This window comes from Peromyscus leucopus, chromosome 12 (genome assembly GCF_004664715.2).
Source record: "Peromyscus leucopus breed LL Stock chromosome 12, UCI_PerLeu_2.1, whole genome shotgun sequence".
Taxonomy (NCBI): Eukaryota; Metazoa; Chordata; class Mammalia; order Rodentia; family Cricetidae; genus Peromyscus; species Peromyscus leucopus.
Genome location: NC_051073.1, coordinates 75479586 through 75503337, shown reverse-complemented (window position 1 = coordinate 75503337; position 23752 = coordinate 75479586). Strand labels below are relative to the sequence as shown.

Below are 23752 nucleotides of genomic sequence, written 5' to 3'. Positions count from 1 at the left end.
TTGGTTGGGAGACTTTTAATTATTGTTTCTATGTCTTTAGGGGTTATTGGTCTATTTAAATAGTTTATCTAGTCTTGATTTAACTTAGATTTGTGGTACCTATCCAGAAAATTGTCCATTTCTTTTAGATTTTCCAATTTTGTGGAGTACAGGTTTTTGAAGTATGACCTGAAGATTCTCTGAATTTCCTCATTGTCAGTTGTTATGCCTCCCTTTTCATTTCTGACTTTGTTAATTTGGATGTTCTCTCTCTACCTTTTGGTTAGTTTGTACAAGACAAGGCTGTCCACTCTCCCCATATTTATTCCATATAGTACTTGATGTTCTAGCTAGAGCAAGAAGACAACAAAAGGAGATCAAGGGGATACAAATTGGAAAGGAAGAAGTCAAACTTTCACTATTTGCAGATGATATGATAGAATACATAAGTGACCCCAATAAATCAACCAGGGAACTCCTACAGATGATAAACACCTTCAGTAATGTGGTGGTATACAAGACTAACTCAAAAAAATCAGTAGCCCGGCACATGCGCGCACGCTCCCGCTCCCCTCTCCTCGGCAGCCATGGCATGTCAGCCTGTGCTCTGTTCCTGTGCAGACGATAACAGCAACCAGAGCTCCATAGCGGACGCCTCTCCCATCAAACAGGAGAACAGCAGCAACTCCAGCCCTGCCCCCGAGCCCAACGCACCTGTGCCCAGTGACGGCCCCGAAGCCAAGGCTGACGAGGCGCAGGCCGACCGAAAAGAGCACCCTGGAACTGAAGATGCCTCTGACGAGCAGAATTCGCAGTCCTCGATGGAAAACTCAATGAACAGCTCAGAAAAAGCGGACCAGCAGCCATCTGCAGAGTCGGGGTTGGCGGCAGCAGAAGCTTCCGCAGTCTCTCAGGATTTGGAAGGAGTGCCGCCCTCTAAAAAGATGAAGCTGGAATGCTCTCAACAGAACTCTGAAGAGATGTAGACGCCCAGTGGAACCCATTGGTCCATGTTTCATGGCAGGTACCTCCGCAGGCTTAATCCTAGAACGTCGCCCAAGCGATTCCTCTCGGGGGCGAACAGAACTAACGTTTCAAGTTTACTAAGTGCAAATCCAAGAAAAACCTAGAACGGCGGAACTTCTCAGACACTGACGAACTCTGCTGTGAAGCGGAAACCCTCGAGCGACTGTCCCTGGGGAGGCGGGTCGACAGCTCAGGAGTGTGTCTGCACACTGTCTCGGAAGCCAAGATTACATTTGTGTTGCTGCTGTATCCCCCCCACCCCCCCCCCCACTTCTCTATTTAATGATATAAGCTATTTGAGGGTGGTACCAATCAGGAATTTGCTTTTCATAGGGGCTTTTTTCACTCTTCCACCAATTCATTCTGCTTTCTTTTTTTGTGCCTTGTACCCTAGAGGTTATCTCTGGCATGCTTCCTGGTTTCTGCATTTCTCCTGGCAAAAAGTGCCCGTTCCTTTAGTGAAGGCTGCTGCCCGCCCCTTAACTGACTGTCTCTCTCTCCCTCTCCCTGCACCCGAGACTGCTTCAGAGCAGGCAGGGTAGAGGGGCGGGAGATCAGGCACCTTTCAGTGGCTCCAGGTTCAGGTGGGCAGTGTCTGGGCACACCCTGTACCCTACGTGGAGTCAGCCCCAACTTCCAGGGCCCCTGGGGCTCTACGTGTCAGCCCCGTTTCCCAAGGGCTGGCCTCCTTGGTTCAGGACATGCCCTCACCTCCTGGAGCCGTGGAGACTAGGGGTTTGCAAGCCACAGTAGCCCGGATGGACATGCAAAGCCTTTAGATTCTTCTGGCACTTCCACCCTCTCTCTCCCCCTCTAGCTACCACAGGCACTGCCTTCTCCAGGCCCTCTGAGGACACCATAGGATGGTACAGGGCTGGGAAGGTTGGGAGCAGCAGGACTAGCTGGTGCTGAACTCTCCCACGGGACATTGCTTGGATTTCAAATCCACGGAAACCTGCTGCCCTTTGTGTTCCCCGTGTCCCCCCCCGCCCCCCGACACCCCAAGCCCCAGGCAAGATGCACCTGGCGTGTGGTGTTCTGACTCTCAGAGGCGACAGGTGGATGGAGTCTCTTTCCCAGCTCGCGCTGTCTATCGGCCTCCACTGGGGAGTGGACCTTAACGATTGGGCCTCAAAGGCCAGAAGCAAGGCGCCGCCGCCGAGGAACTGGGGAGATTTGCACACACCCCCAGAAAGGGGCCACGGCGGCTCCCCCTCCCCCTGCCCTTGATTGCACTGAGACAGCTTTCTCTCACTCAGTGGAGACACCCCTTGGATGAACTGCCAAGCGGCGGCGGCGGCGGCCTTTCAGTTCTGAGGCCTGGTTTGCTCTTAATTTCCTCCACGGAATCATCAGACCTTAAAGCTTCCCTATGCTTTCTTACTTACTGCACTGGAGCTCTGACTCCCTACGAGTTGTGTGTTTGGGGGGGGCGCGGGGTGTTTTTTGTTTTTTGTTTTTGTTTTGTTTGCTCATTGGTGCATATTCAGGTACCAACCTTTCGACATGTGGATCTTTCTCCCGACCACCAGGAAAAGTGTCTGCCAGGCTCCATTTTCTGAGAGTTTGTTTCTGAGGGGAGAGCTCTCCTTTCTTTTTCTGTTCTCAAGGGAGCTGTCGTAGTTCCTATATACTTCACGAAGAATCAAAATGTTCCTGGAGTTTAAATACCTCATGCAAAAAAATATCTCCTGAAATAAGGGAAGGAAAAAAAAAACTTTGAGAATCTTAATGTTGAAGTTAGCGACGCTAAAATGTTTCTGTCTTAAAAAAAAAAAAAATTCTTGTACTTAGCAATTTTGCCCCTCAGGCGGTCAGTTCTATGAAGAACTGTGTTCTGCGTCTTTGCTGAAAAGCAACCAGATACACAACCTCCAACATATCTCAAGGTCAAGGCGGCTTTACCTCCAGATTCTAGAGTTAGGGCGACATTTTTTCTTTGCAGCAAAACTCCATTTTGGTGAGAGATGAATTTGGACATTTATTTCTTTTTCTGGGAAACGAGAGGTTCCAGTATAACCAGCTGAAGGAGAACCCAACACATGCATCCACGGAGCCAGCAGGGCGGCTAGGCCCACCTGCATCTCTTCTGTCCACGCAGCCTCTCTGGACAGTCAAGAGGAGTTGACTTTGCAGTTGAGGATGAAGACAAACGTGAGGTCCACGGTACCGAGGCTGTCATTAGTTTTTCTCTGAAGTGCCTGAAGGTAGGAATGGACCGTTGATGGGGACCGTCCGAATGCCCCCTCCAACGGCCACGCCAGGCAAAGAGCCAGCGGCCCTGCACTCCACGCTGGCCAGGAAAGCCTTCCACGCGGAGGAGCCGGCAGACTGCAAAATCCAATGTGCTTTCTTCCCCGCCGCGGTCCTCTCCCCGGAGCCGCTGGTCCCCGTCCCTGAACCCCTGGCCCTCATCCCCACTGCAGAATCTAAGACCTTTCATCTGGCCGAGCCAGGGACTGGGGATCCCAAGCAAATGCCTTCCGTGGACATCAGGCCCCATGGCCTAAAGGGCTCCCAGGGCAAACTTCCCCCAAAACGTAAAGGTGGGGAAATGGCGGCTACACATTCCACAAAGTGCTGGCACTTAACACCCCCAACCCGGAAGGCTATTGACCGATCCTTAGAGGGTGGTGACTGCCCATCGTCAGACGGTGTCATGGTTTGGAATGTTAATTATTGCCGAGGACCTGGTTAGAGATATAAAGACCTTTTGTTTTGTTTCACTGTTACCTTTTTTTTTCCTCTTACAATTTTTTTTGGTGTGTTGTACAGCAGTATAATTTTTCACTTATTTATTCCATCAGTAGGTATTGTTTGTACAATGTACAATGGTTTCATTTCAGAAAATAAAAAAAAATTCAAAAAAACAAAAAACAAAACAAAAAAAAATCAGTAGCCCTCCTATGTACAAATGATAAATGGACTGAGACAGAAATCAGAGAAGCATCATACATTACAACAGCCATAAACAACATAAAATACCTTGGGGTAACTCTAAATAAGCAAGTAAAGGACCTGTATGACAAGAACTTTAAGTCTTTAAAGAAAGAAATTGAAGAAGATATCATAAAATGGAAAGATCTCCCATGCTCATGGATAGGAAGGATCAACATAGTAAAAATGGCAATCTTACCAAAAGCAATCTACAGATTCAATGCAATCCCCATCAAAATCCCAACACAATTCTTCAGAGACCTGGAAAGAACAATACTCAACTTCAAATGGAAAAATTAAAAAACACAGAATAGCTAAAAGAATACTGTACAATAAAGCAACTTCTGGAGGCATCATGATCCCTGACTTCAAGCTTTCCAATAGAGCTACAGTACTAAAAACAGCTTGGCACTAGCATAAAAACCAACACTTGGACCAATAGAAATGAGCTGAAAACCTTGACATTAATCCACACACATATGAACACCTAATTTTTGACAAAGAAGCCAAAACTGTACAATGGAAAAAAGAAAGTATCTTCAACAAACGGTGCTGGCATAAAATGGATGTCAACATGTAGAAGATTGCAAATAGATCCATATCTGTCACCATGCACAAACTTAAGTCCAAGTGGATCAAAACCTCAACATAAATCCAGTTACTCTGAACCTGATAGAAGAGAAAGTAGAAAGTAGTCTTGAATGCATTGGCACTGGAGATCACTTCCTAAATATAACACTAATAGCACAGAAACTGAGAGCAACAATTAATAAATGGGGCCTCTTGAAACTGAGAAGCTTTTGTAGGGCAAAGGACACAGTCAATAAGACAAAATGACAGCCTACAGAATGGGAAAAGATCTTCACCAACCCCACATCCAACATATGACTGATCTGCAAAATATATAAAGAATTCAAGAAACTAGACATCAAAATACCAAACAATTCAATTAAAAAAATGGGGTACAGAGCTAAACAGAGAAATCTCAACAGAAGAATCTCAAATGGCTTAAGACATTTAAGGAATTGCTTAATATCCTTAGTCATCAGGGAAATGCAAATCAAAATGACTCTGAGATACCATCTTATACCTGTCAGAATGGCTAAGGTCAAAAACACTGAAGACAGCTTATGCTGGAGAGGATGCAGAGCAAGGGGAACACCCCTCCACTGTTGGTGGGAATGTAAACTTGTACAACCACTTTGGAAATCAGTATGGCAGTTTCTCAGAAAATTGAGAATCAATCTTCCTCAAGACCCAACTACACCACTCTTGGGGCATATACCCAAGGAATGCTCAATCATACCACAAGGACACATGCTCAACTATTTTCATAGCAGCAATATTTGTAAGTCTTTAAAGACTTAAAGTTCTTGTCATATAGGTCCTTTACTTGCTTATTTAGAGTTACCCCAAGGTATTTTATGTTGTTTATGGCTGTTGTAATGTATGATGTTTCTCTGATTTCTGTCTCAGTCCATTTATCATTTGTACATAGGAGGGCTACTGATTTTTTTGAGTTAGTCTTGTATACCACCACATTACTGAAGGTGTTTATCATCTGTAGGAGTTTCCTGTTAGAATTTTTGAGGTCATTTATATATACTATCATATCATCTGCAATTAGCAAAAGTTTGACTTCTTCCTTTCCAATTTGTATCCCCTTGATCTTTTTTTGTTGTCCTATTGCTCTACCTAGAACTATGAATATTATATTGAAAAGATATGGAGAGAGTCAACAGCCTTGTCTTGTTCCTGATTTTAGTGGAATCACTTTGAGTTTCTTTCCATTAAGTTTGATGTTGGCTGTTGGCTTGCTGTATATTGACTTTATTATGTTTCGGTGTGTTCCTTGTATCCCTCATCTTTCCAAGACTTTTATCATGAAGAGGTTGGATTTTGTTGAAGCCTTTTTTCAGCATCTAATGAGATGATCATGTGGTTTTTTTTCTTTCAGTTTATCTATATAGTGGATTGCATTTACAGATTTTTGTATGTTGAACCATCCCTGCATTTCTGGAATGAAGCCTACTTGATCATGGTGGATGATTTTTCTGATGTGTTCTTGGATTCATTTTGCCAGTATTTTATTGAGTATTTTTGTGTCAGTATTCATGAGAGAGATTAGTCTGTAATTCTCTTTCTTAGTTGTTTCTTTGTGTGGTTTGAGCATCAGGGTAATTGTAGCCTCATAAAAAGAGTTTGGCAATGTTCCTTCTGTTTCTATAGTGTGGAACAACTTGAGGAGTACTGATATTAGCTTTTCTTTGAAATTCTGGTAGAATTCTGAGCTGAAACCATCTGGTACTGGGCTTTTTTTTGGGGGAGACTTTTGATGACTGATTCTATTTCCTTAGAGGTTATAGGTCTATTTAAATTGTTTACCTTGTCTTGATTTAATTTTGGTATGTGGTAAATTTCTATCTAGAAAATTGTCCATTTCTTTCTTTTACATTTTCCAATTTTGTGGAGTACATGTTTTTGAAGTATGATCAAATGATTCTCTGGATTTCTTCAGTGTCTGTTATGCCCCCTGTTTTCATTTCTGATTTTGTTGATTTGGATATTCTCTCTCTGCCTTTTGGTTAGTTTGGATAAGGGTTTGTCTACCTTGTTGATTTTCTTGAAAAACTCTTTGTTTCATTGATTCCTTGTTTCTATTTTATTGATTTTAGCCCTCATTTTGATTATTTCCTGTCATCTACAGGGTGAGTTTGCTTCTTTTTGTTCCAGAGCTTTCAGATGTGCTGTTAAGTCACTAGTGTGAGATTTCTCCACATTATTTATGTAGGCACTTAGTGCTATGAACTTTCCTCTTAGCACTGCTTTCATAGTTTCCCATAAGTTTGAGTATGCTGTGCATTCATTTTCATTGAATTCTAGGAAGTCTTTAATTTTTTTCTTTATTTATTCCTTGACTCTGTGGTGATTCAGTTGAACATTGTTTACTTCCATGAGTAGGCTTTCTGCCATGAGTGTTGTTTTTGAATTCTAAATTTAAGCCACGGTGATCCGATAAGATACAGGAGGTTATTAAAAAATTTTTTTGTATCTGTTGAGGTTTGCTTTGTTATCAAGGATGTGGTTAATTTTAGAGAAGGTCCCATGAGGTGCAGAAAAGGAGGTACTTTTTTTTGTGTGTGTGTTTGGGTGAAATGTTCTATAGATGTCCATTTGAGTCATAACATCCATTAGTTCCCTTATTTCTCTGTTACGTTTCTGTCTGGCAGACCTATCTAGTGGTGAGAATGGGGTGTTGAAGTCCCCCACTATTAGTGTGTGTGGTTTGATATGTGATTTAAGCTTTAGTAATGTTTCTTTTACAAATCTGGGTGCTCTTGTATTTGGGGCATAGATGTTCAGAATTGAGACATCTTGATGGATTTTTCCTATGATGAATATGAAATGTCCTTCTCCATCTCTTTTGATTGATTTTAGTTTGAAGTCTATTTTGTTAGATATTAGGATAGCTATACCAGCTTATTTCTTAGGTCCATTTGATTGGAAAATCTTTTCCCAACCTTTTTCTCTGAGGTGATACCTGTCTTTGAGGTTGAAGTGTGTTTCTTGTATGCAAACAGGTCCGGTTTTTTTATCCATTCTGTTAGCCTATGTCTTTTTATAGATGAATTGAGATAATTAATATTAAGAGGTATTAATGGCCAGTGATTGTTATTAATTCCTGTTATTTTTGGTTTTGGTAGTGGTGGTGGTAGCATTTGTGTGTTTCCCTTCTTTGGAGTTTGTTGGTTATCTATTGCCTGTGTTTTTGTGGGTGCAGCTAACTTCCTTGGGTTAGAATTTTTCCTTCTAGTACTTTCTGTAGGACTGGTTTTGTGGATAGGTATTGTTTAAATCTGGCTTTGTCATGGAATATCATGTTTTCTCCATCTATGGTGATGGAAAGTTTTGTTGGGTATAGTAGTCTGGGCTGGCACCCATGGTCTCTTAGTGTCTGTAGAACATCTGTCCAGGACCTTCTAGCTTTCAAAGTCCCACTGGGAATTCTCTTATAATTCTGATAGGTCTGCCTTTATACTTGGCCTTTTCCTTTGCAACTCTTAATAATCTTTCTTTTTTTCTGTATGTTTAGTGGTTTGACTATTATAAGGCAAGGGGACTTTTTTTTTTTTGGTCCAGTCTATTTGGTGTTCTGTAAACTTCTTGTACTTTCATAGGCTTGTCCTTCTTTAGGTTGGGAAATTTTTCTTCTATGATTTTGTTGAATATATTTTCTGTGCCTTTAAGGTGGGATTCTCCTTCTTCTATTCCTATTTTTATTAGGTTTGGTCTTTTCATGGTGTACCAGATTTCCTGGATGTTTTGGGTTAAGAATTTGTTGAATTTAGCATTTTCTTTGAACAATGTATCTATTTTCTTTATCGTATCTTTACACCTGAGATTCTCTCTTCCATCTCTTGCATTCTGTTGGTTATGCTTGCATCTGTAGTTCCTGATCATTTACCCAGGTTTTCCATTTCTAGAATTCCTTCAGTTTTCTTTATTGCCTCTATTTCCATTTTCAAATCTTGAACTGTTTCCTTCACCTGTTTTTTTCTTAGCTTTCATGAAGGGCTTTATTGATTTCTTCTAACTGTTTTGTTTGTCTTTTCCTCCATTTCTTAAGAAAATTTTTCATTTCCTCTTTAAGGGCCTTTATCATCTTTATAAAGTTATTTTTTAGGTTGTTTTTTCTGCTTGTTCTACATTGGGGTGTTCAGGTCTTGCTGTTGTAGAACCACCAGTTTCCGGTGGTGCCATATTGTTCTTTATGTTGTTGAATGTATTTTTACACTCTTGTCTACCCATCTCTTCCTCCAATTGGTGCAGGTGGGACCTGTGGCTTAGGTGGTTGCTCTTCTTCTGGTGCAGTTGGGGCCTGTGGCTCTGATGATCTCTGATGCCTCAGGTGATGTTTGTGGGTACTTGGAGGTAGCTGCCAGGTCACTGGGGCTTTGATGTCTGAGGGTGAGGGAGAGACGAGAGAAGTACCCCTGGGGGCTAGAGTCTAGGGAACAGGGCTATTCACCAGGGTGCCCAGACACTCACATCCTCCTCCAGGTGCAGGTGGGGCCCTAGTGGTCACTGATGAGGCTGGGATGGCTGGAGGTGGGTAGATGCCGCTGTAGTGTCTCTGGGGCTTAGGTGTCAGTATATAGGGTAAAGACAGGAGATGTGCCCCTGGAGGCTAGGTCCTAGGGAGCAGGGCTATCCAGCTAATGTTATTTTTAAGATGTTATTTTTTAACAGCTGAGTAATAACCCATTATGTAAATGTAGCACATTTACTTTCTATTCTATTTCTATTCTTCTGTTAAGGGACATCTAGGTTGTTTCCAATTTCTGGCTACCATGAAGAGCAGCAATGAACATAACTGAACATGTTTCCTTGTGGTAGGATGAAGTGTCATTTGAGTTATTTGCCCAAGAGTGGTAAAGCCTTTTGTGTTTTCTCTATGGAGAATTCTGTTTAGATCTGTAACCCATTTTTAATTGGGTTGTTTGGTTAGTCTTGAGATTTTTATATAATTTGGTTATTAATCTTCTACTAGATGTGGAGTTGTTATAAACTTTTCCCATTCTGTAGGCTGTCACTACTATTTGTAGGAATGATGGTGTCCTTTGTCTTACAGAAGCTTTTCAGTTTCATGAGGCCCCATTTATCAATTTTTTAATTTTATGTCCACACTAACAGTGTTCTGTTCAGAAAGTCATCTCCTGTGTCTACAAGTCAAGACTATTTCCTACTTTCTCTTCAGTAAGGTGCAGTGTATCTGGTCTTATGTTGAGGTCTTTGATCTATTGGGAGTTGTTCTGTGAAGGATTTTAAGTATAGCTCTATTTTCATTCTTCTACATGCGGTCATCCTATTTTACCAGAACCATTTGTTGAAGTTGTTCTTTTTTCCAAAGTGTATTTCTGGCTTCTTTATAAAAATCAGGTGCCAAAGGAGTGTGGATTTATGTCTGGTTCTTCAATTCTATTCCATGCATCAACATGTCTTTGTTTTTTATGCCAATAAAAACAAATTTGGTTTTTGTTAATATAGCTTTGTAGTACAACTTAAAATCAGGAATAATGAGATCTCCAGCAGTTCTTTCATTGTTCAAATTGTTTTAGCAATCCTAGATTTTTGTTTTTCGATATGAAGTTGAAAATTGTCCTTTCAAGTTCTGTGAAGAATTGTGTTGGGAATTTTGATGGGCATTACACTGAATCTGTAGATTGCTTTTGGTAGGATGGCCATTTTTAGTATGTTAATCCTACAGATCCATGAGCATGGGAGATCTTTCCATCTTCTAATATTTTCTTCAGTTTCTTTTTTCAAAGACTTTAAGTTTTCATCATATAAATCTTTTACTTTCTTGAGTAGAGTTACCCCAAGATATTTTATATTATTAGTGGCTATGGGGATAGGTGTTGTTTCTCTGAGTGTTTTCTCAGCCCACTTGTCATTTGTATATGGGAGGGCTACTGACTTTTTTGTGAGTTTATTTTGTATCCAATTACTTTGCTGAAAGGTTTATCAGGTTTATGAGATCCCTGGTGGAATTTTTAGGTTCACTTATATATAATATCATATCATCTGAGGCAGAATATCCAAAAGAATTAAAACTAGAATTTTCAAGTTTAGGTACCAATGATTGAATTATTAATTTTCAAGGTCTTAAGATGATAGTTTAAATGAAAGTGTTTCTTTTTGAGTAGGGAATATAAGCCAAACACTTGACTTTCAGTTGAGGTGAGGCTGGAAGACAGGACATGTACAAGATTTACTCGAAACAAGTGTGGTTAATCATAAGCCTGTGGGCAGTCTTCCAGTAGGACAGCAGCAGTACCCACCAGAGGGTGACGTAAAGATTGTGTAGGGTACCACAGTGAGCTTAGACGTGGCATGAACTTCCTATCCCTTAGCTCTAGCCTGATATTGCTGTTTCTGTCTTTTTCTAAGTAAAACTAAGATGAGTAATGAACATAGTGAAGTCTAAAATTCATTTATTGTAATGAAAAGTTGTGTTAGTTTGTCATGAATTGGTCATCGTTTTAAAACCATTTTATTCAGAAACCTTCCTAAGGTTCCTGGCTTTAATTTCCATTACAGCAAACATTGACAGATACCACCTACATAGATAATAGCCTTTTGGAGCCCTTTACAATTTCTAAGAATGTAAAGGGATGAAAAATGCTTAGAGCCAATAATAGAGATCCATATGCTCTGATTAAAAACTGACAGAAAGCTGGGCGGTGGTGGTGGTGGTAGTGGCGGCGGCGGCAGCACACGCCTGTAATCCCAGCACTCAGGAGGCAGAGGCAGGTGGATCTCTGAGTTCAAAGCCAGCCTGGTCTGCAGAGCTAGTCCAGGACAGGCTCCAAAGCTACAGAGAAACCCTGTCTCAAACCCCCCCTCCCAAAAAAAAACCTGACAGAAAAACAGAGAACCAATAGTCTATATGAACTAAAAATAGCTTTGCTCTTTTAAATGAGATATGTGGAAGGAAAATTAGATGATAAAATTAGAAATTTAGAAATACTAGATGTATGGAATTGAAATTCACTCAATCAGGTTACACAATGTTTAATGACAAGTATATTCAAAAGAACATAAAGTATTTGGAGTGATTTTGATTTCTTTGGAGAATGCTTGCAATTCCGCATTCTGCAGAAATTCAAGGCACGTGAGACAGGTTAGTTCTTCAGCAAAAGACAAAACAGAAGGAGAAGCTCAAAATAAATAACCACGTTGGGAACTGAGTTTGCAAGCCCTGAGGTGTGCAGAAGTTAGCCTGTGAGGAAACTCGTCAGGAAAGCAAGAGCACCTTGAGAAAAAAACAGGAAGGAAAAGGGAAGTGAGGGGATCTTGGGCTGGTCTTCGCCCACAGCACCAATCCACAAGACGCCGCTCTTTTAAACTCTGAGATTGACAAGTTTTGATTCACGTAGCAAAGGCCCCTATAAAACAGCAGGCAAGCTGGCACAGGAATCAAACACCTGTCCTCTTGAGTGGACAGTGTGACTTGGTGGCCCCAGGTTAGCTTTAAAATGACATCTCAGGAAGGTTCCATGAAGACATCAAAATGTTAAGTTTGAGAAAAATTCTTGGAGAAATTTGGGAGGACACATGCCAGAGTTGACCGTGTGAGAGGCGCTGTGTGCTCCAGTCGCTTTGGGGTCCCCTGCAGCTCATCATCCAGCACCTTTGGGTGACAGCCTGCTAGACAGCATCTACACCACCCAGGATAGGACAAAGCCACAGGGGAGGCTTTGGGTTCAGCTCGCAGGGCCTTGTGTTTTACTCATTAGTCGTTTGGAGCAGAACTGGGCCTTTGTGAAGGCGCTGGTAACTGAAAATGAATGCCCCCAGGATGTTCTGAGACTCAAGAACATGGCAACAGCCAGCCCCTCCCACGGGCAGCTCACACTCCCCTACCTTGTTGCCCCAGAGATTTCTGTAGTGCCCAGATTTCATTTTCTATGCCCTGGTCTTTCTGCTAAGCAGGTTCACATACATTCACCCAAGTGTCCTTATACAGAGGACACTTGACACCATTCGCCTGCCCCACACTCCTCACCGGATGAGGGGGTCTGGAAGGCTGTTGATGAAGCAGTCGCCAAGGAATCCTCCCTCAGCAGAGCACTGACGCCACCAAGCTTGAGGTTAGGGGCCACACTTCACTGCCAGGGCATTGAAGGAGCAGACCTCTAAGTGTGTCTCCTACCTTCTCAGCCTCCACAGGAAGCAGGACTGCGAAGCTTGCCCTGCAGAGAGTCCACAACATAAGGCAGGGTCAAAAGAGACAAAACTCTGTCCGATTTCTCCTATGTGATTTTCACTGCACTTTGTGGAATGCCAGCTTAATCACCACGGTCTCTCTGTTCGGCCAACTAGCTCTGTATTCAGGGACTGTTGATCAGTACTTTCCTGCTATGTGGTAGGTACAAAGTAGATAGCCCTGTCTGTCTGGTGCTACCGCTTCTATCACAAGCCAAAACTCAGCCAGTTCGAATACCTCCATAGAGATTTACAGGGATCTCTACCTCTGTAAGCATCTAGAGGTAAACTTTTCATTTATCTAATATTCAGAATTACTATGGTAAGCATAATTACCCATTTATCAGGGATGGAAAAAACAGAATATCAACTACAGTGGTCAGGCTGGTCTTATACATTTTTCTTACTAATTGGTATAATCAGGAGTGGCCACCTTCACCACTAGAGAGAACAATGCCCCGGTTCGTCCTCATGTTGGTCTTTAGCTTATTTTATTTCCTTTTGTTTCAGGAAGACATATTCCAGCAGGTGAAGCGCTCAAGCTTGTCATTCTGGATGCAGTTATGAAGTCAGACCTAGTTGAAGAAGCAATCAAATTTGCTCAGAAGATTATAGGTAAACAATAATTTTAAAAAATAGCACAAGATTGGGAATAAGTTAAATGTGCTTTCTAATGGGGAACTCCCTAAATATCTAATGGGGCATCCATAGAGTAGAATGTAGCCAAGCTTTAATGCTACATTGATCTGGCATAAACTCCATAGTCTATTGTATTAGGTAATGAAAAGAACATTGTTTTAAGTGGTGTTTTGCCAACGTGTAACAGAAAAGAAGGGTGTGAGTGGAGAGAAGGTGTATATGTTGAGAGTGGGCTAGCATGCTGCTGTCTGTGCCTAAAGTCTTCCAGAAGCAGTCACAGGAAATGAAGTGACCGCTCCTGGGAGTGGAACCAGACATTGCTGAAGTTTTAAGGACATGGTTTATAGTTTGTTCTGCTGTACCTGGAGATGTCATACTCTATGAGTGTTCTTCTGGTTGAAAAATAGAATTAAGTTGGAACAAGGAACAAACATGTAGCTGGTCCACTAGAGGAAGAGCCTACAAGGCCTTCAGAGAGCTCATGGCCTCCGAAGTTTCTCCAGAGTTTGGACATGTGAGTTCTTCCCTGCTGGACTTGTGGACCAGTGGTGTTCCTTCAAATGTCCCTTTAGTACTCGCTTACAGAATTGTTTTGGCTTTTTAAATGTTATTTTTGGTTGGTTGGTTGGTTGGTTGGTTGGTAGGTTGGTTTTGGTTTTATTGTTTGTTTGTTTTATTTTTGGTGTGTGTGTGTATGTGTGTGGGTGTTTTAATTTAAAACTGTGCCTTTAAGCTAGGAAAAAATAAAACTGGGACTTGTGGCAACTCTGGGACATGAGTGCAAAGCCAGAGCCCAATTCCCAATAGCCTTCCTGCCAGAAGTCACAATAGAAACAAAATCCACTGAAGAACTGCTGTGGGAAGTTATGGAGGCCGCATGCTCTCACTGAGCAGAAAGAAGCTAGAAATTGTTAAGAAAATACTTACAAGGATTGCTGGGCTCCAGGCAGAATGGAGTGTGTGCCAGTCTCTGCTTGGTGACAGAGAAAGCTCGGGGTCATTCCAAGACATTCCTGTGAAAGCTCGTTGACTGCCCCTCCAGTGACCATTTTTCACCCCGAAGTCTTTTCTATGGTCCAGCTTGTTGGGGTTTCGGTGTAGAGGCAGCACTCACACTACAAAAGTGAGGTACTGATGGGAAAATGCTCCTGACTCCTAGAGGGTGTTCTCTCCGTGTGGGAGCACTTCCTTCCTATGCTCTGCCTCCCAGGCTGCTGCCACAGCCCTGTGCTCCTGGGAGGGCTGCTTGGCTTGTGAGTACTTACTCACACAATCTGCTTGTAGAGAGTTCATGCTATGAATTTCAGTTTGTACCAGCCTCAGTTTCTATGGGAAGTCTGTCCTTACCTGGTTTCCCTAGATTCTGCTCTGAGAATTGAGTTACTTCAAACAGAGGATAAGGACTAAGGTCTACTACACTTACACTATGGTCTGGTAGTGTTTATTCCTTTCAGCTTTTAAAGTTATTTCTAAACATTAAATTCAAAAGTTTACAAAACAAAACGATGGCTGGTCTCAGCAACCTTACATAGTTTGTCCACTTGGTGGCACCCCAAAGTTGAGGCATTGTCTGCTTTAATATTTAAGTCGCCTGTGGCTCTGGCTTCGATTAGTTAAATGTGACTGTTTTACATTTTCGTCATGAAGAGAGGGTGGAGATGAGTAAACTAGCTTGTTATGAACTAATATTTCAGTGGTGAGGATCTGTGAAACCAATTGATTCCAATTCTAAGAAGGAAAAAAGTCCATAAAAATTTACAACTGTTTTAAATCTATAGCTAGTTAGAATTCATACGAGTAGATACAAAAATTGTAAGGAGATAATAATGACAAATGAAAAAAAAAGCTTTTCACAAAAGTTACTATCTGGTTTTTGTTTTTACTGTGGCGTGGTTTTCTGTTTGCTTGTTGGTTTGGAGTTGTTTTGTGGAGAGGCTCATAGGGAATGGAACTCTGGGCTTTGCACATATGTGACAGAGATATGTCACCTGCCATTGTTTTATTTATTTTTTTCTAGCTTAGGATATGCTAATTTTCCCAGATATTTCTAATTTTGGGATATGTTTGCATTTTGTTCAGCTTTATGTATTTCTTCGTTGTATGGATCATAATTGACTCTGTTTACAATTCTCCATTTAAGTAGTAATCCAGATGAAGAACACTTAGAATGTTCCCCGAGCTTCTCTGATGTTCGTTTATGCACAGTGAAATTCACTCATTTAAGCCTAGAGTTTGGTGAGTGTTGGTAATAGTTGTGTGATTACTGTAAAATGGCCTCTGGCCGGATGTCAGGGGATAATGATGGCCATGTGGACCATGACAGCTCTTCTTTTGATTTTCACGTCTCTAAAAAGGAAGGGCTCCACAAAGTTAGTTGACTTCTGGCCATATTCTGAGAAAGCAAAGGCCATGCTGGTTGGAATCTCAGTGTTTGGTCCTTGCTCCAACCAAGCACATCTACTATGTCTGTTTTGGGCTTCAGTGAATAAAATCCCATGGAAAATGCTAGAACTTTTACATTGCTGTGGAGGTTTTGGTTTTTTGTTTCTTGTTTGTTTGTTTGCTTAACCCGAACACAACTGTTTGAAATCTTACTATTTCAGGCTGGGGATGATACTTACCTAACATGCTTACCTAACATGTAGGGGTCCCCAGGTTCAGTCCCAGCAGCCATAAAGCTGTGGGTGTTAGCACACTCCTGTAATCCTAGCTCTCTGGGTGGAGGCAGGAGGGTAGCACGCTGTTCTTGGCCACATGAGATCCAGTCTCCTTGTTGAAGATAGATCTACTCGGGGAACAGTAGAAAAGCTGGGCAGCAATAAACGCCTAAGAGCATCTTGCTAATTGTGATTTATAATCTCACAAAACACACCAGTTAGTGATGCCTACTTCCCATTTTACTTGAGGTCTTACTGTAACATGAATCTTAAAAGGTCTTATAATAAAAAACCCAGAGCCAGATATTGGGGTGAAAGCTGAAAGATCAGAGAAGCAGAACAGCCAGCCACTAGCTTACCTCTATAAAATTCTCAGCCTCAAGAGATCGAGTTTGTGTTTCCTCACACCTTATATACCTTTCTGTGTCCTGTCACATTACTTCCTGGGATTAAAGGCGTATGTCACTACTGCCTGGTTCTGTTTCTCATATAGCCCAGTGTGGCCTTGAACTCACAGAGATCCAGACGGATCTCTGCCTCCTGAGTGATAAGAGTAAAAGTATGTGCCACCACTGCCTGACCTCTATGTCTAATTTTGTGGCTGGCTCTGTCCTCTGATCCCCAGGTAAGCTTTATTGGGGTACACAATATATCACCACACTTATACTTCTTTTTATGCGTCCCTGCTTCCTCTCTCATTTGCTTTTAAATGTAGCTATTAGTATGTAGTCATTTGACAAAACAGAATTGGTGGCTTGACTTGATGGTCAGGTTCATAAACAACCAACACCTCATTAAATGTGTGTTTATACGTGTGGGGGAATTCACTTCTCTGAAGCTCATTTTGATGCGCAGAAACAGTTCTCCATCTTTATTATGTCGGGATTTTCTATCACATAGCCTGCAGCCTATTGCCACATCCACTACTCAAATGTTGAATTGAAAAACCAAAAAAGAAAAGATGTGAAGCTTTCATTTTTCCCCTTCCATGAATTCACATTATAGTCAGTATTTTGGAGCAAGTGATGATCCGGAGGGAGTTGAGGAGCTGTGCCTACCGTGTGTGCATTTTCTCTACAAACCAACACCGAGTCCTGGAGAGTTGACTACGGAAGTTCATTAAACAGCTTCATACAAAACCTTCCAGACCTCAGAGACACAGAGACAGGGCAGAGCCCCATAGAACTCCTGAGGAAGGGAGGGCTTGTAAAATGCCTTGTATTTCCACTTGCCTGTGACTAGCAGCAGCTTGGCCGTCCTACAGGTGAGGACTCCCCGTCCCCACCACATGTTGCTGGTGTGAAGCTGGGTACAGGGAGCATCCATCTGGGAGTCCTAGCTCAGGAACGATGCTCTAGGGAGTTGGTTCATTTGTGGGCTTGGGATTTTTTTCCTTTTAAGATTTTATCTTATATTTCATATTATGTGTATATCTGTGTGGGTTCCTGCACATGAGAGCAGTGCCTTCAGAGGTCAAAGAGGGCATCAGATCCCCCGTCACTGGAGTTACAGTGGTTGTGAGTCACCCTGCACAGGTGCTGGGAACGAAACTCAGGTCCTCCAGAAGAGAGAGCAGCAAGCACTCTTAACCGCTGAACCATTAAACTACGGAGCCGTTTCTGCAGCCTCTGGTTTTGTTTTGGAGGTAGAGTCTCTAGGCCAATGCTCGATCTTCCTGCCTCATTGTCTCAAGTTCTGGGATGTTAGGCATACACCACCATCCCTCTAACGCTCTGTTCTTGTCTATGTAATGAGCTCAGGCCCTTTGCCCTGGATGTTTGCTCCATTTTTAACAATGCTGTTTCTGTCCAAAGACTTTTGTTTCTCTTTCTGGATATTGTGGCTCTTAAGAATTCTTAATGCTTTCCTTGGTCTTTCTCTTCATTTTACCATTTGCTCTTTGTAAATTATTTTTACTTCGAGTGAATATATGTATGGCCATGTTTCTAAAGAATGGAGTGACCCTATCCTACACAGGAGGCCTCCTCTTGACGTGCCACTCGCCTTTGAGTGGCCTTCCTGAAGTTGATGATGGACAGATGTTCTGTCAGTCATTTGCGGAGCCTCTAATGTGGGTGCAGCACATTGGGTCAGGGTAAGAAGAAAGTAGTCATTTGTGTCTGAGGAAACAATTTATGTAAGCATGGCTCTCTGTAGCCAGACTGACAGTCTCTTCCTGCCAGGCTGGCAGAAGGGTGTAGGTGCGATGACTACATTGTGTCCTTCTGAAGGATGACCCACTCGTCTTGTCAAACCTAGTGAGCAGAGCCTAGGGTAGAAGTGAGTGATTTCATTCCCGCCTTCCTATTCTCCCCAGCCGCTGATGACGAGCTGACCAGCGTTGCCCCACCCCCCATCAGTGCCTGCTCACTGTGTAGGTGCTGTGTTTCTCCTCCGTGTCCTGAGGGACCTGCCAGAAACCGCAGCTGTCCTCCAGAAGTAACTCCCAGGGCCCAGATCTGCTCAAAACCTCCGTGAAAGCACACTTCAAAGTCAAGTGCTAATGGTTTTCAGATTGTCCTGTCCCGTCTCTGTCCTTAAACCAGTTTAACTGCGTCTGGGATGGGAAATAGCCATTTGAACTTGTTAAACTTTTCAAAGACATCTGGTGTGCGCTGGTGTTTGAAGGCAGTTCTAGTCATGGAAGGAGCAACAGCAGCTTCAAGGATAGCCGTCCAGGTCTGCAGTGTCCTGTGTGGGTGAGGCGCAGCCCTGACACCCACCTCCTTTCTTTTCCACTTCCTCTGGCCACATGTGTTCTCTTCCTGTCCCCTCTTCTGTCCATCCTGTCTTACTGGCCACCCATGGATAACGCCAGCTGTTGACTGCACAGGCTCATCTTCCTCAGCCCCAGCACTGAGGATAAGTGATAACTAAGTGATGGCTACAGCTCCTGGTTCTCCAAAGGAGCGAGGGGAGGAGGAGCCATACACTGCTATCCCTCCCCCTGTCTACACTCCTGTGCTAAAAAATGCCCTTTACAGCCGATAGGTTAGCATTCACTTAAAACCCTCTCACAGCTACGAGTAATTAAGATTTGCATGTTTGAGTCATGGTCTTGCATTCAGCTTTAAGAACCAGGATGAGACTGCGGAAACCCAAGGACACATGATGCTATCCAGGCCATCCTCCTGGTCCCTTGGACACTTGTTAGTACACGACTGTCATGCTCTGTGTCCTTCTGTAGTGGACATATGTCATAAGCTCTGGTTGGTTCTCTTCTAACTCCCTTAGGTGGACATTTGTGCTATAACGGTTCATTCTTGAGATGGCAGCCCTTTTTAGAACACATTATGTGGTATGGCTAATTAATTTGATGTATTTTTATCTGATTTTTAAAACCATTTCATTGAATCATTTAATAAAATTACAGAACCATAAGATTCTGGTACCTAACTCAAGGTCACAGAGACGTTCCTTTGTTGTTGTTGTTTTCCTAGAAAATTGTATAGTATTAGGAGTTCAGTAGAATTATAATTCATTTTGAGGTGCATGCTTCACAAGGAACAGAGTTCTTAGTACTTATGTATCCAGTTAGTTATCCCACTGTGTATCCAGGTATTCCACCTGCATATCTAGTTATTCCACCTGCATATCAGTTATCCAATCTCCTTTTTGGAGGGAAAAAAGACTTTTCTTCCCCCTATTGATTATCTTCCCCCCTGTACTGAAAATCAATGCACTGTATTAGAAGAGCTTATCAATGAACTTTCAATTCGATCTGTCACCAGTCATTGCATCTTATTACATTCCTGTCTGTTCACGGTATTTTGAGGGTGCTGTCATTATTAGGAAAGGGATGTGAATAATTTTGAATATATGATATTAACTACGAACTGTCCTATTTGGACTCACTGACAAATTAATATTTAATCTATTATAAAGTTGTCTTTATAAAGAGAGAATGAACCTTTCAAGCCTGAATTAGTAGCTTAATACTTTAGAACTTGGAAATGTTGCTTTGTGGTCTGACGTTACTAAGATAGCAGATTTTGGGATTAGTGTTTCATTAAACAATACTGCATGGTGTCTCGCTGGGTCATTGGAACCATGCACCATTGTGCAGCTGCTGTGGGTCCCGTTCCCTCTCTGCTACACTTGCGGTGCTCTAACCTTTGCAATGTCTTTCAGATAAACCTCTAGAACCCCGCAGACTCATAAACAAGCCAGTCCCAAGCTTGCCCAACATGGACGGTATTTTCGCGGAAGCCATTGCCAAAGTACGAAAGCAGTTCCCTGGCCACCTGGCTCCAGAGACCTGTGTCCGTTCAGTCCAGGCCTCCGTGAAGCACCCCTATGAAGTGGGCATTAAGGAAGAAGAAAAGCTGTTTATGTACCTTCGGGCATCAGGACAGGCCCAAGCCTTGCAGTATGCCTTTTTCGCTGAAAAGTCTGCAAGTAAGTGGTCAACTCCCTCAGGAGCCTCTTGGAAAACAGCGTCTGGGCAACCAGTCTCCTCGGTTGGCGTTCTTGGTAAGTACATTCTTTATACCTGCACATTTCTTTTAATCCATTGAGAATTTCATGCATGCGTAAATTATGTTCGGATCAAGTCCCTTCCTCCATCCCCTTCCCTTCAATTCCTCCCTTAGCCTCCCCGACCACTATTTTCTCTCAATTCCATGCGCTCTCTCTCCTTTTTAAAACCACACGGGTTTCTTAGTGCTGCATGGGTGTGAGGCACGGGTCACCTCTTGGAGGGTGGGCTCAACCTAAAAAAAAACTGACTCTCCCTCTGCCAACAGCCAGCAATGGCCAATAGCCCTCAGCCGGGGGTGGGACTTCCTGCGCCCCTCCCCTGTATGCTGGATTTCTGTCTACTTGCTCTGTTGAAGCTCTTGTGAGTCTGTCAGAGGTGTTTTCAGTTCAGATGCACAAATGCACTGGTGTGTAAAAAACACACACACAGCACATTTCAAATGTTGTTCGCTTGGGGCTGTTGGATGCTAAATTCTTGGTTGAACTTAGTGCTCACATTAGCTTTTGTACATGAACCCTCTCCATCCTGTGGGTCAGCCCCAGGGACCTTTCAACAGTAGCAGTCCCGTCCACACATAGGCCGTAAGAGTGGAGTTTATGTCTGACTCTGTCTGCTCCATCTGCCTTGAATACTTTGGCAAAGCTGTTGAAATGAGAAGAGTGACTTCTCCAATTTTTTAAAATACTGTTTTGACTCTTCTTGAATTTCTGTATGAATTTTAGAATCTACTGCTAATTTACACAAAAAAAAGTTGGGATGGCCCAGAGCTTGCCTTGGTTCTACAGACCAATTTGACATTTCTTCTTAACAATATTAAATTTTTCCTGGTCTGTGAGCCATGGATGTCCTTCAATTTATTTAGGTCTTCTGTGATGCTTTTTTCCCTTTTCTCTCCCTTTCCCTTTTCCTTCCTTCTTTATTTTTTCTTTTCTTGTTTTCAATGTTAAGTCTCAAACTCCGGGCCTTGGGCATACTAGGCAAGTACTTTAACACCGAGCAACAAGATTTTTTCAATAGCGTTTCATTAATTTTAGTGCAGAAGCCTTCCTTTGTTAAATGTATTCCTTTAAGCATATTATTTTTGATGTTATCACAGGTAGAATTATTTTTCCTCTTTTCATACAGATTGTTCATTGCTAATGTGTGGAATATATTTGGGGCTGGAGAGATGGCTCAGTAGTTGGGAGTACCTGGTTTGAAAGCATGAACATCAGAGTTTAGACCCCAGCACCCACGTAACCCCAGCTTCAAGGGGGACAAGGACAGGAGGGTCACAGGACTTGCTGGCTTCCAGACGAGGTGACAAGACACAAGTCCCCACCCTCTTAAGAGAGGAGACCCTGTTTCCAGAGGAATAGGCAGTGACAGAAGAGGACACCTGTTTCCTTCTGACACCTGCGACATGTACACACGGAGAAAGAAATGTTAAAGAGAACACAGTGGCTTTTATATGCAGGTTTTTATATCCTGGAACTTCACTGGGCTTGTTCATTAGTTTTAATAGCTTTTGTATATATATGAATATGAATCCTACTGATTTTTATTTCTTCTGTAGCACTTAGCCATGCATGAACTCTTACTCAATACATTTATGTTCACTGACCAATCCTTATTTATTTATTTATTTATTTATTTATTTATTTATTTATTTATTTATTTGAGACAGGGTTTCTCTGTGTAGTTTTGGTTCCTGTTCTGGAACTCACTCTGTAGACCAGGCTGGCCTCCAACTCACAGAGATCCGCCTGCCTCTGCCTCCCAAGTGCTTGGATTAAAGGTGTGTGCCACCACCACCTGGCTCAGGCCTTATTGGACCTTCCTTGCCACCAGGAACTCCTGCCCGTAAGCGGGGCAATAGCAGATACTCCCCACTTGCTGATATGCTCTGCGAATCTGGGCGATTCAGTCAGAAGACAGGTAAGGGTTGGTATCAGTATGACAAACCACTGGGTCGGATTCACAAACCTGATCCCTGGCTTTCCAAGCTCCTGTCACAGTATAGAGCAACCCATCACATTGAACAGCGCTCCATCAGCAAGGATGAGATCCTGGAGTGCTGCCTGTATTCCCTCATCAATGAGGCATTCCGCATCTTGGGGGAGGGGATGGCTGCTAGCCCAGAGCACATTGGCGTCATCTACTTGCATGGGTATGGGTGGCCAAGGCACATGGGTGGGCCCATGTTCTATGCTGCCTCAGTTGGGCTGCCCACAGTTCTAGAGAAATTGCAGAAATATTACAAACAGAACCCTGATATCCCCCAACTGGAACCCAGTGATTACCTGCGAAAGCTGGTTGCCCAGGGAAACCCTCCCTGAAAGAATGGCAAAGTTTGGCAGGGTCTCACACCAGAAAACTGTAATTTAGCCTTCTGTATTTTGCCACACATGTTGGCATCTAATTTCAGATTGTTCTGAGGTACAGATGATGATGATGATGATAATAATGATGATGATGATGATGATGATGATGACGGGTCAGCAAAAGCTCCTCTCTGTATCTTTCTACCAGATGTGCCTTAGCAAATCAACAAGAAGTGGCATATACGTGAAATTGACCATTTTCAGCCATGTGAAATAATTGTAACATGATGTACAATGGGTTACAATGTAACCCGTTGTAACATGATGCTGGGTTAGGGCACTGCTCTGAGTAAGAAGAGGCAGGCAGAAAAGGCCACACACAATTTGGATATAGATATGAAATTCCAGAATATACAGATCTGTGGATAGACAGTAGATGAGTGGTCCAAGACTGTAATTGTTAGAAGTTAAAATTACTGCTGATGGATACAGAATATCTTTGGGGGAGGTTGATAAATTTTTCTAAAATTACTCTAGTGGTGGTTCTGTAGTGCTACAAATATACCAAAACACACTAAGTTGAATGGTTCAAATGAACTATGTTGTCTATATTTTATATATCTCAATAAAGTTAATAAAATTAATGGAAATAAGGCTTCTCATTATGTAAAAATGTTTTCATAGTATTTTCACCTATTTTAAGCAAAGTCATTGTAATTTCTGATGGAGACCTCTCAAGTGAATGGAGTATAAATATCCCATTGGAAAACAGCGTGGTGAGGGGTGGTGATATCAACACAGGAGCCTCAGAGGTTCAAGGGCTGGGGTGGGCAACAGGGAACCCATCTCAAAGCTCACACAAGCAAGAAACGAAGAGTGTGACTTACATTGTAAGTCAGTTTAGAATTTTTAATAAGGATTATTAGCATTTGGGTAATTTGATTGGAATTCAGGGCATTCTA

The 23752-nt window shown here is 42.5% G+C and overlaps 2 protein-coding genes across 2 annotated transcripts; both read left to right on the top strand.

Moving 5' to 3' along the window:
• Positions 1–536: 536 nt before the first annotated feature.
• LOC114684663 (B-cell CLL/lymphoma 7 protein family member A-like) lies at positions 537–1252 on the top strand. Its single transcript, XM_037209866.1, has one exon. It carries the CDS (start codon positions 567–569, stop codon positions 963–965), a length of 399 nt encoding a protein of 132 aa, XP_037065761.1. The 5' UTR covers positions 537–566; the 3' UTR covers positions 966–1252.
• Positions 1253–3229: 1977 nt separating this feature from the next.
• Positions 3230–23434, top strand: LOC114684664 (peroxisomal bifunctional enzyme-like). The gene is given in 5 exon segments (XM_037209994.1): positions 3230–3698; positions 13222–13326; positions 20139–20521; positions 22269–22800; positions 22803–23434. Coding segments are annotated over 5 exon segments (1536 nt in total). The 3' UTR covers positions 22850–23434.
• The last annotated feature ends 318 nt before the right edge of the window (positions 23435–23752 follow it).

Excerpts from the sequence above, each read along its gene's own strand:
- LOC114684663 (XM_037209866.1), top strand. The coding sequence starts at position 567 with ATGGCATGTCAGCCTGTGCTCTGTTCCTGTGCAGACGATAACAGCAAC.